General features: G+C 34.8%; 1 protein-coding gene across 2 annotated transcripts; it reads left to right on the top strand.

Moving 5' to 3' along the window:
* Positions 1 to 10,030, top strand: LOC143058346 (acid phosphatase type 7-like). Of its 2 annotated transcripts, none has more exons than XM_076231822.1 (9): positions 1 to 25; positions 925 to 1,145; positions 2,303 to 2,407; positions 3,352 to 3,507; positions 4,556 to 4,631; positions 5,761 to 5,878; positions 6,427 to 6,630; positions 7,717 to 7,907; positions 9,051 to 10,030. In XM_076231822.1, the coding sequence occupies exons 2-9, from the start codon at positions 993 to 995 to the stop codon at positions 9,536 to 9,538; spliced, it is 1,491 nt and encodes a 496-aa protein (XP_076087937.1). In that variant the 5' UTR covers positions 1 to 25; positions 925 to 992; the 3' UTR covers positions 9,539 to 10,030. The 2 variants fall into 2 exon arrangements, with proteins under 2 accessions (XP_076087937.1, XP_076087936.1); XM_076231821.1 differs by lacking the exon at positions 1 to 25 and adding an exon at positions 32 to 246.
* The last annotated feature ends 4,225 nt before the right edge of the window (positions 10,031 to 14,255 follow it).

Raw genomic sequence — 14,255 nt, 5'->3', positions numbered from 1 at the left:
CCGTAATATATTTACAGAGAAACGTGTAAATATTAGAAGTGATTGCTACATGTACTAGTATATATCATAAAAGCAGGATAAATTTAATTTGGAAAATGTTTGTTTTCCGACTCTAAATGACTTATTTTTGATTTGTTATAGAATTTTTAAAATCGACTTTTTACAAAATGGAGTTACCAAGTTGCTTGAAGACTTTAATGATATTCCAGAATTGTTTTATTATCTTTCTATTTATTCCTTCAACAGGTAAGAATTGCTTTTCACTTATATAATTCAAAGTCGAACTTTCGACAATTTGTCGCGGAAGCGTCGGCGTCGTCAGCATTCAGTTTCAGTCTGAGGTTAAATTTTATTTTAGACATCAATAACTTTGAAACTTGAACAGACGTTGTACTTGATACATATACAGTTTACAGAGCTTAATATTTATTTTCTATTATTTTTTGCGTTTTAACTTTATGACTGGTGAATAGACAGAGTTTTTTTTGCAGTTAAAATTTACTAAGAAACAGTTTAAAACTCGAAATTTTCAGATATCTTACACTTTATCAAATCTTCATGGAATATTATTAAACTTGGACAGAAGCTTTATTGTGACAAAAAGACGATTCTGCTATTCTAAAGTATTCGCATTGATAAAAACATCGCATTAACTGTCATTATTTACGGGACCCCCCCCCCCCCCCCCAAACACCCTCCCACATGACGGCTGCAAAGTGGACGGTTTTGTAAGACTTTAAGTGCCATCTTGCACATAAAGCCCCTGTGGACATTTTGAAACTGCTGTCTTGTATGTAGCCACAACGTACAATGGTCCATTGATTTACGATTTCAATGACGGTCTAATCAGTATTAACATTAATTAGTACAAGACTTTCATAAAAAAAGTAACTATTTGTAACAAAATTGAACTTTTCATTTTAGGCTCCACGAGTGAAAATAGAAAGCCACGATTGGTTCATATAAGCATTGGAAATGAAGAAACATCCTCGATGATTATAATGTGGTCCACTGTCTCTCGAACCGGATGTAGAGTTTTCTATGATATAAGCGACAAATTACAGTTCAGCATCGAAGGGAATGTATCAAAATTGTTGGAGGACAATTGGAATGCACTTTCTTATATACACAGAGCAGAACTTACGGTATGATTGAAAACAGTAAAAAAAGAAAAGCAACACGTGAACCTGAGACCGTTGAAAGGTCACCAAAATAATGTTGCGGCGTGCAATTAATATTCAAGTTATGCATTTAGTTGTGTTTTGGTGCAATAAATCGTAAATCGTAGAAAGCATACTCATTGATAATATGGATTTGAATAAGCATTTGCGTTATCACATATATTATTCGAGCCTCAAATCAATGTTAGTTGAAATCGGATGTCAAACTAATTATTTACCTCACTTGTTTTGACTCCGGATTTCATATAACAAAATTAAATTTAATGAACATGCATTCCGGATGAAACGCTCTATAATTTGAGGCACGAGGTCTTTTTAAACATGATTTTTAAAGAAAATGTTATTGCGTACATAAGTCGACCGATAAGAATATAACAGGAAATGGATTTTTTGTATTATTTATCATACTCCCGAATGAAACAGACATAAGTTGTTGCTCCGCGGGAGACCCGATTGATCTTGAGCTACGTTCCTACATTGAAAAGGAATGGAAACGGGTCTCGAGAACAGTTGGGACTCCCATGGAAGTCCATTTTCTGATATATTTATCGGTCATCCGAATTCACTGGGTCATCTTCCTTAAGAAGATATAAAGGAAAACAAAATCAAGTTAAGTAGATACTAGTCTTCTGAAGGACGCCTCCGGGTGCGGGAGTTTCTCGCTACATTGAAGACCCATTGGTGGCCTTCGGCTGTTGTCTGCTCTATGGTCGGGTTGTTGTGACTTTGACACATTCCCCATTTCCTTTCTCAATTTTATTCTGTGTAAAAAGAAATTCCTTAGATAGCATGTTGATGTCTTTTCGACCAATGTTTGCAATACACGTGTAATAAGAAGTCATGTTAAGATATACCTAGTTCGTCAAATTTCCGCGGGTTTCAACCGGATTACTAGGAATCAAGTGTTTTATTTCTTTTTCTTACGGTTCGATGACCTATGGAGGCTCGATGACCTATGGTTGCTTAAAATCATGTGGTTGTTTCACTGGCAATCAAATGGCGATTTCTGATATATTCTATGTAAAAGTGAGTTCTTTTCAGTAAGTTCAGTTTAATTTTCTCAAAACAATAACACATGAGGAATTTTTCCAATGTACAGTTTTTTGTTTGCTACTTTTCAGAATCTTGAAGCAAATCAGACATACTTCTACCAAGTGTCTTGTGAGTATGGACATGACGTTTTCAAAAGTGACATCTTTATGTTCAAGACACTGTCTAACGACAAGGTAAGATTTTTCTTTATAAATTATATAGTTTTTCTGTGTGAAAATATCACATAAGACATAGCGATAAAATGATGGGGAGCATTCTATGTCACCCTTGAAATTTGGTGGGGATTTGTGTTACTCAATGTACTGTGCATGTACTAATCATACAATCAGTTACATCAATACAAGAGGGTCTGGAAGGGGTCCTTCATTCACGTTTTCTTTAATATTTTTGCCTATTTTCTCTATTCTTGAAACGTTTTGTCCAATAGTCTTAATTCTTCATATTTTACCTCTTCATCTGTATCCTTTAAAGAAGGGGTCGGAGGGTCCTGATCCCGAAATCCCGGGCTTAAAAACATGAAATCCCGAGGTCCCGAAGTTAAAAAAAATAAATCCCGTCATCCCGAAATTCGAAAAAAGAAATTCCGGATCCCGAAAGGGTCAATCCCGAAATGGTCAATCCCGAAATCCCGAGCTTAAAAACACCCGATGATCCTGACGTCCCGAAAAAGGTCATGCCCCCCTTTGAAAATTCTATTATTCTTAAATCTGGAATGAGTTAAAATCAATAAGAATTTTGTTAGATGGTAAAATTTGTAATTAAGATGTATAATTATATACTTTATTATCAATTCTTCACGATGTGAATCCTTAATGTGACCGTTGTTAGAAATTGAAACCCCAAATAGTCATGGGAATTCAAGACTGGAAAATATAAACGTATCAATAACAGAAAATTTGTGGCATATAGAAAGAAGACAACAACTAACGGAATAGAACCAATAGTCCAAAAAAACATCGAGGGGTCAACCTACGAACTTCAACAACAGAAAGACCATTTCATATCTGATTCACCCTTAAGCATTTTTTCGACCATGCTATCATTTTTTTATTTTTGATTAAATTCCAGAATAAGCTGTGATTTAAAGAAATTACTATATATGTCATTGCTTTTCCAGGAACAAACGGTTAAACTATTGGTGTATGGAGATATGGGATTGAAGTCAGGAAAGTTAACACTCTTATCTTTACAGGATGAACTTTCAACGGGGCAATACCAGGCAATATTCCATAATGGAGATTTTGGTTATGATCTTGACTCAAATGGAGGCTCTGTAAGTATGATACGTCGGATATACACATGAACCAGATGACATTTTAAAATATTGTTTTATTATCACATTTTTGGTATAGCCATTAGTGGTTTGTGTTACAGTGCAAGTAATAAACCCGTTTGACTCTTAAATACGTGTGAGATTATATAGAATCTCTGCAATATATTCACGAACCCAGAAATTCGGTCAGAATATAAAGAAAGACCCGTTGTTTAAGTTTTGATTGGTCCAGCCGTCATTTTCAAGTTACACTATAGTTGTTTATGTTCTGATTGGTTATATTACAGAGGGAGTCCATTTGTTTATGTTCTGATTGGTTCAGCCGTAATTAACGAGAATTTAAAGAGTGCACATGGTGATTCTGTTTGTGCCTTTCCCAAGTCAGGAGCCTGCAAAATAGTGCATTTCGTTTAACTGTTGCCGCGTATCACAATCGAGTTAAGTTTTTCGTTTTGTACCAGAATTAGGTCCTAGATTTTATCATTTGAATTGTATCACATTTTGACATGTCGGGACTGTTGCTTGCTATGCGGTATTGGGTTTTGCTCAGTGTTGAAGGATATACCTCATACTTTAAAGGACTTTTATAGCTGACTATACGGTATTGTTTTCTCATTTTTGAAGGCTAGACGACAACAGCGGAAGTTGTCTAATTGGCAATCAGTTCGCATCTCCTTATTTTATATTTACAAATGTATGGAGAGTAATTCCGCCATACAACTAGAATATTTTAGTAATGGTTTTCAGAGAATTGTGTTACAGGCTAAGAGCTAGCCATATAAAATAAAGATATATATGGTATGCGACAACCATCCATCAGAGTTCAAATGACGAAAATATAAGCAATTAAAGATCCAACAATGAGAAAAAAATACAATCAATTTTAGTTGTTTAATCTTTTTTTGTGAAAATAGCCCCTGACTTTGGAAAGACAGTCACACATAAACAAGGTGCATGAATACTACTGTTTCGATATTTTCCCAAAAGTTCTATTAAAAGTGATTGACATATATGTTTTAATGATAAATTCTGTTTTGTCTTCAAAAAGGTAGGAGATGAGTTTCTCGATATGATTCAACCAATCGCAGCACAGTTTCCATACATGACGTCACCTGGTAACCATGGTACGTGTGTTCTTAAGAACATAGCGATAATAATGCACTTTCAATTGGTCGCTTATTAACTTTCACAATTAAAAATTATGGTGACAATTTCGCTGAGTTCACAGGGCACGTTTCATGTAAAAGAATTTGTGGTGAACGTGTTTGCAGGGGTGACACGCTATTTGAAATGTGGGATATATGTAGGGGGTAAAAGGTGGAATAACTTAATAAAAAGGGTCAAAAAGCGGAAAAGGCACGAGAATAAAAGTAATGTGAAGGGTTACTGCCAGTCACTAAACTTTCAAGCCAGGCCAAGAGAAAAATGTTGAAAAAAATGTGTTTTTTTTTATTTTAACAAAAAGCGGGGTTATAGAGGGGAGCATCACAGGACAAATATGATAAACGTATGTTAGAACCAAAACCAAAATAGAACAGTTATCTACAATGACAGTGGCGGATCCAGGGGGGGGGGGGGTTCCGGGGGTGCGCACCCCCCCTTTATTTTTGCCGATCAATGCATTTGTATCGGGACATATGTTTTGCACCCCCCCCTCTTTGCCCTGGGTGCCCTGGGTTAGCACCCCCCTTTCGAAAATTCCTGCATCCGCCCCTGAATGATATCTGAAGGATATTACAATCTAAATTTTACAATTAAATGTCACATGAAAAATTAGTCAGCTAGAGTAATGCTATTATGCTGACCTTCTAAAACTATACTGCCTGCAAATTCTTGGGACTGACAGTATATGAGTGTAAAAGAGGGACAAAAGATACTAGAGGGATAGTTAAACTCATAGATTGAAAATAAACTGACAACGCCTTTGTCCCATCCACCAACATGTTTGAATACCAATTCGCCGTTTCAGAATCTAATGCATCCTGGGTAATATTTTCAATAGTGTACACCAAAATGTCGTGATTGGTTAATAATGTCATAAACAATGGAAATTCAACAAATGACGTGACGTTATTTTCATTTTGGGGTACACACAATGAAATTACCCATGATTCTTTAGAATTTCTGAAACGGTCAATTGCGTAAACATTCACCTTCTTTTTCTGATTTGTTGTTTAATGTGCTAAGTGGTTAATGTTTTGAAATTTATTTTGTGCTTTATTTATTTTGTATTTGATATGTTATTTCTTAAAGAATTGGCACATGACTTACACCACTACAGATTACGATTTTCCATGCCTGGGACACCTTGGCCTATGCCGTTTGAGAAACTTTGGTACAGTTTCGATATTGGACCAGTGCATTTTATCAGGTAAGGATGTATTATAGTCTTATTGAACGCACGTGATGACTGGCTTTTAATTGGTAAAAGCAACACGATACAGGAAAGCAAAATAATTGAAAAAAAACTATTCTTTTAATCTGCAGTTACGGTACAATAATGCATAACAGAATTTCTTTAGGCTTTCATGCTCTCACACTATAAATGTTCTATATAAAAAAAAAAAGATGTGGTATGATTGCCAATGAGATTACTCTTCACAAGAGACCAAAAATAACGCAGAAATTAACAACTATAGGTAACCGTGCGGCCTCCAACAATGAGCAAAGCCCATATTTATTTCATGTTGTTATTAATGCTAACATAACCGTCAGTCATTCATTCATTGTGGGCATTCTAACTCAGTTATACGGACTTGACTTGTTATCACCGATGAATACCAACTATTTAACCCTTTTTTGTTGCTGGGGAATACGCTTTTATTCCTTCAATACATATAAGTTTTATTTAGTAATCATTTCAAATTAAAAGTAAAACTGATATGGAACTTTACTTGTATATATTTATCTCCTTCTCAGTTTTTCATCGGAGGTGTACTTCATTCATAACCAAGATTTCACATGTAAACAATATGATTGGTTGTTGGAAGATCTGACAAAAGCCAATCAGAATAGAGAGCAGACTCCATGGGTTATTGCGCTTGGACATCGACCTATGTATTGCACAAACAGTAACCTTGACGATTGTACGCCACACTTTTGGGGACAATGGGTTAAAAGAGGGTAAGATGTATAGATTTTTTTTAATTTAGATTGAAATTGAATTTGACGATTGCGAAACTACTGAAATTATTGCTTTCCCAAAGACTCAATTAGATATTCTAATATGACGTTCTTCTTTAGCTTTGGGTACAAAGCCATGTTCTAATTCGAATAGAACATGGGCTGCACGTGATTGACGTCACAATTGAAATTAGTTTAAACATATTTTATTGTTCCAAAAAGAGACAAATGGATTAGACACAAGTTTTTCAACAATTGAAATTGCAACGTCAGATGAATTTTGAACAACACCAGAGATCAAAATGGACATTTTTGTTGGTGTTGTTCGCTAGGAAATTAAATAAAAACATTCTAAAAGTAAGTTTAAATGTTTCTGTTCTTTTTTTATTGACAAACTGTTGATTTTTCTATAAGGTTTTTGTTCATCAAATCAAAATGGCGACATTTCGAGCGTCTACTATAGGTCCGCTTCGAAGTACAAAAGTTCAAAATATTCCTATTAGAATCGAAATAATTCTATCATGCCATGCTCTATGCTCACTTAAACATGGGTAGGCATTATATTTGTAAACATTTAATACCTCGGTAACGCTCGGTATTAAGATATTAACAAATATAATGCCTACCCATTTTAAAATGAGCATATAGCATGGCATGAAAGAATTATTTCTTAATTTGACACACTGTATAAGAGGTAAAACTTCAATTATTTTAGGAAAACAAATTGATTGATTTAATGTATCTTCAGTAATACACTGTTATGCACGTGGTCAAACTATTCAAAATTCCAATGGAAATATAAAAAAAGATGTTGTATGATTGCCAATGAGACCACTCTCCACAAGAGACCAAATAACAGAGAAATTAGTAACAATAGGTCACCATAAGGCCTTCAACATTGAGCAAAGCCCATACCGCATATTCAGTTATAAAAGGACCTGAAAAATGACAATGTAAAACAATTCAAACAAGAAAACCAAGGGCATTATGTAAGCTCATATTACAGACTTGCTTTTGTTTAACTGCAAAATATCCATGTAAACGTGAAATCTAGATAATTTTTTTATCAATTCCTATGTATTGCAGACTTGAAGATTTGTTCTATGCTATGGGAGTTGACCTTGTGATAGAAGCTCACGAACACTCATACGAGCGTTTATGGCCTGTGTATCACTCTGACGTCATTCAACATAGCTATTTACATCCACGTGCTCCTGTTCATATCATTTCCGGTGCTGGTGGAAATTCGGAAGGAGTAGACTTAACGGGATTTTCAAGTATGTTATATTTTGAATTCATTATTATATGTTGGATTCCATTTTTCTTGGATTTAGGTTGTACAGTGGAAACCCTTATGCGAATTAAAAATTTTCTGTATGGAGACCGGGAAAACCACTAAATCAAAGATCCACAAAATTGAAATCCACGAAAAAATGTATTTCTATGTATAAATTGAATGTAATTATATATAACGTAGGGTATACAGTGTACGCATCTGTCCGTTAATTGGTTTTGACGATAGCTTTTGACAGTCAGTAACATGACAATTCTGACTAGAATATAAACTCATCATCGCAAAACCAATCACAATTACCAGCATCAAAGATTTAAACGTCAGACCAGCGTTTCCAATGACGCTCATCTAAAACTAAAAAATATTAAACGCCAAATGAAATACGAAGTTGTTGAGTGTTGAGGAATCCAAATTTTTAAAGGTTTCTTTTTCATGGACAAGAATGTCCTTCGAATTCCCTAGAACTTAAAGTTTGTAAAAATATAATTTATTAGCATGACCTTAGCTATGATAACTTATGTCAATACCTAAGTGCTGACTGCTGGGTTGGTGATTCCCTCTTGGAGGAAACATCCACAAACAGTTGCATCATAAAAAAAATCAATGGGTCAAAGTTAGAAAATCAGACATACCTACCAATGGAATGCTTCTAGTAGTATTTTGAGTAAAAACAAAACACCTCTTTCGAGCTATGTCCCCCATTTGAAAATTACTTCAATTATGCGCGCCTTTATGACGTCGTTTACCAGATGAAGGGGGCCGCCTGTATCATTGCACTATTGAAGTTTCTCAAGAGCTAGGCTTCGTGATCGTCACCATGCCGGGCGAACTAGAAATAAGATTTGTTCTGTAGGTATTGAAACAAAAATCCAAGTGCATAAAGATATGCATAGACACATAATAACTGAATATTTTCTCAATGGAAATCATTACTTTGTATTTTTAAAACATAACAAGACGAAAATGCCGTAAACGGAGCTAGGTCGTAGGTGTCGTTATCGTCGGTGTAATCATCATCTTCCTGTCCATGATTTGTCACACGATTACATGTTAAAAGTCAAGTGAAACAAAATGAATAGGAAATTTAAATGATAATAATAAAATATGTTTTTCATTTTATTTTTAGGTTCATGGTCTGCATTTAGAGCTGGTAAAAGGAGTAAAAACTCTTACGGAAGACTATCAATTGTAAATAAAACACATTTACATTTTGATCAAATAAGTGCCATAACCAAAGACGTTTTGGACCAATTTTGGATCGTACAAGAAAATCATGGCCCATTCTTACAAAACGTTGATTGTAAAAATGGCACCGTTCTGCCGGAATTCTGTACTTGTCCATTGCCGATCCGGTTTGTTACTTTATTGATTTTGTTTACGTCGGGAATTGTTATTGTCATAGTTCTATCCATTATGTTCTGTTGTTATTCATGTAGATGTTGTTACTTCTGTCTGAACAATATTCGCACATGCGCACATGTATCTGGAGGCTGGTTGAACCACAGACGACAGTACCGACATCAACCATTACAACAGAATACCGATATCGAGGACGATATTCTTCTTTATCAACCGACAGAAAGCATCGATTCTTTTGATATGTTCGTGCACTGAAATCAATGAAAGCTGCATGTCGGATGAAGGTCATATTATCGCACGTGACGGCAAGTTTTTTGCCTTAATGCTTGAACAGAAAAATACAAGAGGAGATTTGAATATACCAATGACTGGATCTAAAAATGGATTTCAAAAGTAGTATGCTATACTTTTAATGAGACGTTGTACTTTTCACTCGTCAAAGTGAGTTCTTCATGCTCGTGTGTCATTTGGTTTATTTACAAGAAGAAAAATGCACAATGTATGCATCTGTGTCCCTGGTTGTCACATTCCTTATGCAAAATGATTAGAGGCGAATTCAAGTTTTAATGGATGTTTGTTCTATTCCGGAGATAAAAACTTTACATAGTGGCGTGAGCTGTCGAATATATATATGTATTTCTTTGTGCATCTAGGTACAAAATTGTTTCATACACTATTTATTGTACGGGTGTTTTGGTGCATTGTATTAAATAAATTTCGGAAATGATAAATATGTATCATGAAGAATTTGGTTGTATCATTTCGGAATACTTGTATAAATGTTTCTATATTTCTTATGGTAGCAAGTGTAGAGCAGAAAGGTCTGATGTAAGCATTTCTACATTTCATACCTTCAGAGCACATAGCTGATGTGGTTTATTACTAAACAAATGCAAAGAAATCGGTTTAAATGTATATCACACACTTTCTAAGAATCAAATACCTCTGACGTATAGTAATATTAGGAATTGCAAAGAGTACTGAAAAAAGTAAAATCACAAAAATACTGAACTCAGAGGAAAATCTAATAGAAAAGTCCATAAACACATGGCAAAATCAAATGACAAAACACATCAAAAACGAATGGACAAGAACTGTCACATTCCTGACTTGGCACAGGCATTTTCAAATGTAGAAAATGGTGGATTAAACCTGGTTTTAAAGCGCTAAACCTCTCAATTTGATGACAGTCTCATCAAATTCCGTTATATTTACAATGATGCGTGAACTTAACAGACATAATAAATAAAATAGTCAAAATATGGGTACAGCAGTCATCATCGTGTAACAATTTTAAAAGGAACAATTTAACAGAACACAAAAACATCTATCTACAAACACATTCATTGATTCGCGTGTCTGACGTCAGAAAATTTTATACGTCACATATATTTGTCATTTTACATTGGTAATGTTAGAATACAGGGTTAAAAAATCAAAAGTATGTAAGAATTAATTTCAGAAATAGACTGAGATTTAAAATAGTCCAAACGTTATATAGAATTTATAAGAATCCCCAAGTAGTTCATTCCACTACGCGATTGAATAGTTTTGACGTTTGTGGTTCAACGTATTTTCTAATTCATAATAGAAAAATATCATAATGACATATAATAGAACAATATCATACTGACGGGATCTTTTAAGGGACCGAGTCACGTTATAAGAACCAAAGAAACACAAAAAGTCGATCGCATATACAAAACACACCAGCAAAAAATGAAAGATAATACAAACACATTGACGAGATGTATAAGTACCGAGCCACGTTAAATGGATATCACATAAAACCATCCAGCAGTAAAAGTAATATTAATAATATAACAAAGACGAATGAAAGAACAATATAACACGTTGTTAAGATGATAAACAACATCAGTACGCAGAATCTATACATCAAGACCATCATGTATTATTTGTGAAGTTGATACGGAATATGTATCAACAAGGTAAGGTCTTGGTACATTTGTGTACCCTCCGATGAACATGATGAACTCTTTAGAAAAAGGACGAGACGTTCTTTGACATGCACCTGGTTCATCAAACTTCTACTCAGACACTGATGACGTTTTACAAAGTCTTGAGTAGGAGCTGCAAGCTCTTGAATATCGAATAAGTTGGGAAATATATATCCCATATGCAGGTGAAGTTGGTATATTGCTACTAAGGTGGGGGAAATTTATAATTTCAAAATTTAAATCGTCTCGTTTATCATAGATTCTGGTACTGAGATGACTGTGTAAGTCAAGTTCGAGAAAAGAGTCTAAAAAATGAGGCTGAGGAAGCCGTGTTTGTTGTTTCTTACATTTCTAGTTCTGGGGGATATATTAATGGAACCAAATCAGAAAAGTCCGGATTGTTTTGGAAAGAACATCATCAATATATATGAAAGTGAAATTAATAATATGGCTTCTTTGATCCTCTTGTTTTTGACAAGTGTCTGAAGGAACTCCAATTCATATGAAAATAAGAAGAGGTCGGCAAAAAGAGGCGCACAGTTTGTTCCCATAGGAATGCCGACAATTTGTTGGAAAAGTCTTCCTCCAAACTCAACAAATATGTTGTCCATAAAAAAAACTCCAGCATACTGACCACTTGTTCTTCTGTGTAGCATGTTTTACCTTTTTGTTTGTCACTTTTAACGAAATTTGTTTTATAATATCCCAAAGTAATACATTTATAGCGTATGGTACCATTTTTATGTTGAAAGGCATTGTGGATTATTTCTTTTAGGCGATTTTTCAATTTCACATGGGGAATGGTGGTATACAGGGTTGGAAAATCAAAAGTTTTGATAGAACTAATTTCAGAAAAAGACCGAGATTTAAAATTGTCTAGAAGTTCTTTAGAATTTTTAAGAATCCACATATGGTTAATACCACTACGCGAGTAAACAGTTTCACAGTATTTCTGAAGACCCTCTTTCACTGCGGACAGAATTTTAGTCAATGTAATGGACAATTCTTTAGTGGAACATGAAGATGAGCCAGCAATATACCGTTGTTTGTACGGAATTTTATGACGCTTTGGTATCCAATACAAACAAGGTAAGTCCTCCGATTTGGTGTTCAATGTAACGTTTATTGAAGCCATGAAGGACTTATGATTTGCTAAAATTTCGTCCTTGTCAAATGATGTGTCTTTGTATGTGGGATTACCTGAGTGCTCATTTATACCTAATTCTTTAACAAGACATTCGTAGTAATACGATTTACATACAAAGACAATAGTATTTGAAGTTTGTCCACAGGAACAACAACATACTTATCATGAAGTGATGATAGACATTTCATGGCCTCTTTGTCTCTGAAAACGGACTTTGGTCGATCGTTCACACAGTTTTTCAACTTGTGAATGCAACGTTTTATCAGAGACCTGTTAGTTTTAACCCATTCTAACAAAGTGTCTAGTTCAACTTTTTCTCGCTTAGTAGTCCTCAATGGAATCCATAATTATTTTGAAGTTATGGTTTCAATTGATGTGTTGGGATTCTCTAAACTTAGGACCATGAGAAATCAACTTTCGTCGATTTTCATGTTGAATTATGTTTAGATCCCCAGTTATAACATGACCAGAGGGGCTGTAATTATAAGGCGATTGGGAACAGTTACATGTCGGAGGTTTTTTTATGTATGTTTCTAAGTCAAGGTCCTGCAATGCTTGTGTATAGTTAAATATTTTAGGTGCAATGGTTTTGGTGTAACTGTAAGATACAATAGGAACAGACTGATTTTGAAAATAAATAGGAATTTTAGATGTTACCTCCTTGTGATCTAGAACGTTGCAGATGTTGATTGCATCAATTCCTCTATTGGCAAAGTTAACAGGAAGGAATTTCCTCTTTTCCTGATGTAAAGGTTCCGATCTTACTGGTTTGAAAAGACGGAAAAGAGCTACATCACAAATAATACTGACTAGTCTGAATATTGAAGAAAATGTATTAGTGACTCTTTTGTCAAGTGCATAATCTCTCAAATTTTTTATAAAATTAACTGGCAGTGAAAAGAGAATAGTTCTAATGTAATGTAACCTAGTGGATGATGAAGATGTGAAAGAAGGTCACCAAAGCTCCCAGAGGGTGATCTAGATTTGGAAAACTTTTTTTACATTAGGCCGATGGTAATATTTTTGCCCATGACTACGTTGTTGTCGTAAGGTAGTATTTAAAAACTCATTACATTAACATCACTGCAGGCAGGACTTGACAAATTTCCTACTCCTGTGATATTATCATTGCAACCATATGGCATTGCAGTCCCTAATTCCCTTATCCAGAAATTTTCTCTATCTTTGTTGAAAGGAGTACTTAGTACAGGGCTATTTGTGTGGTGATAAATTTTTTCGATGATGCGTACTTTCATAGATAAAGAAGGATCATGGTCCGGTTGATTAAAATGGTTATATAGAACCCTAAATTGCGGATCTTTATTATCAGACCGGTGTTGATTCATTCCTTTACGCAAAGTTTGACGAGTTTCACCAACATAAAGTAGTCCACACATTGTACATTCGATTCCGTACACGACATTGTCCGTGGAACAGTCCAGAGGCTCGAAAGATTTAGTATAATATGTTTTAGATGTTAAATTACTAGTAAAAGTAGGAGTCTTGATTAACATATTGCATGTCTTACACGTGCTCCTTTTTCCTTTTTTATGTTTACAAGAATTAATGATAGGTGTTGATTCACTTGTAGCAGGTGTCTTTAAACAGTCGAAAATATTGACGCAACATGGCTTTAATTTATGAAAGGTATCTGAATTTTGAAAATGGTAACTACCTTCTGGCTGAACATAAGTCAAATCAGGGGTATCCAAGAGGATTCCATGGAACACACAAATCAAATGCTACAGTGTTCGAGCAGCAAAAGAGGACCTTGGTAACCCGGGCGATGTCCCAGCCGGTTTGTTCTTTGTATTATTTGTATTCATCAGTTCGATGCAACATATACTAACATTTATTCAAATAGAAA

This window comes from Mytilus galloprovincialis, chromosome 14, assembly GCF_965363235.1.
Source record: "Mytilus galloprovincialis chromosome 14, xbMytGall1.hap1.1, whole genome shotgun sequence".
NCBI classification, from domain to species: Eukaryota; Metazoa; Mollusca; class Bivalvia; order Mytilida; family Mytilidae; genus Mytilus; species Mytilus galloprovincialis.
Note: the sequence above shows the minus strand (reverse complement) of the source record. Positions and strands in the feature narration are given on the sequence as shown.

What these genes read in the sequence shown, in the direction of transcription:
- LOC143058346 (XM_076231821.1), top strand. Translation starts at nt 168, where the DNA reads ATGGAGTTACCAAGTTGCTTGAAGACTTTAATGATATTCCAGAATTGT. An exon ending in TTGACTCAAATGGAGGCTCT is followed by an intron (nt 3,508 to 4,555) that starts GTAAGTATGATA and finishes GTCTTCAAAAAG; the next exon opens with GTAGGAGATGAGTTTCTCGA. An exon ending in GACGTCACCTGGTAACCATG is followed by an intron (nt 4,632 to 5,760) that starts GTACGTGTGTTC and finishes TATTTCTTAAAG; the next exon opens with AATTGGCACATGACTTACAC.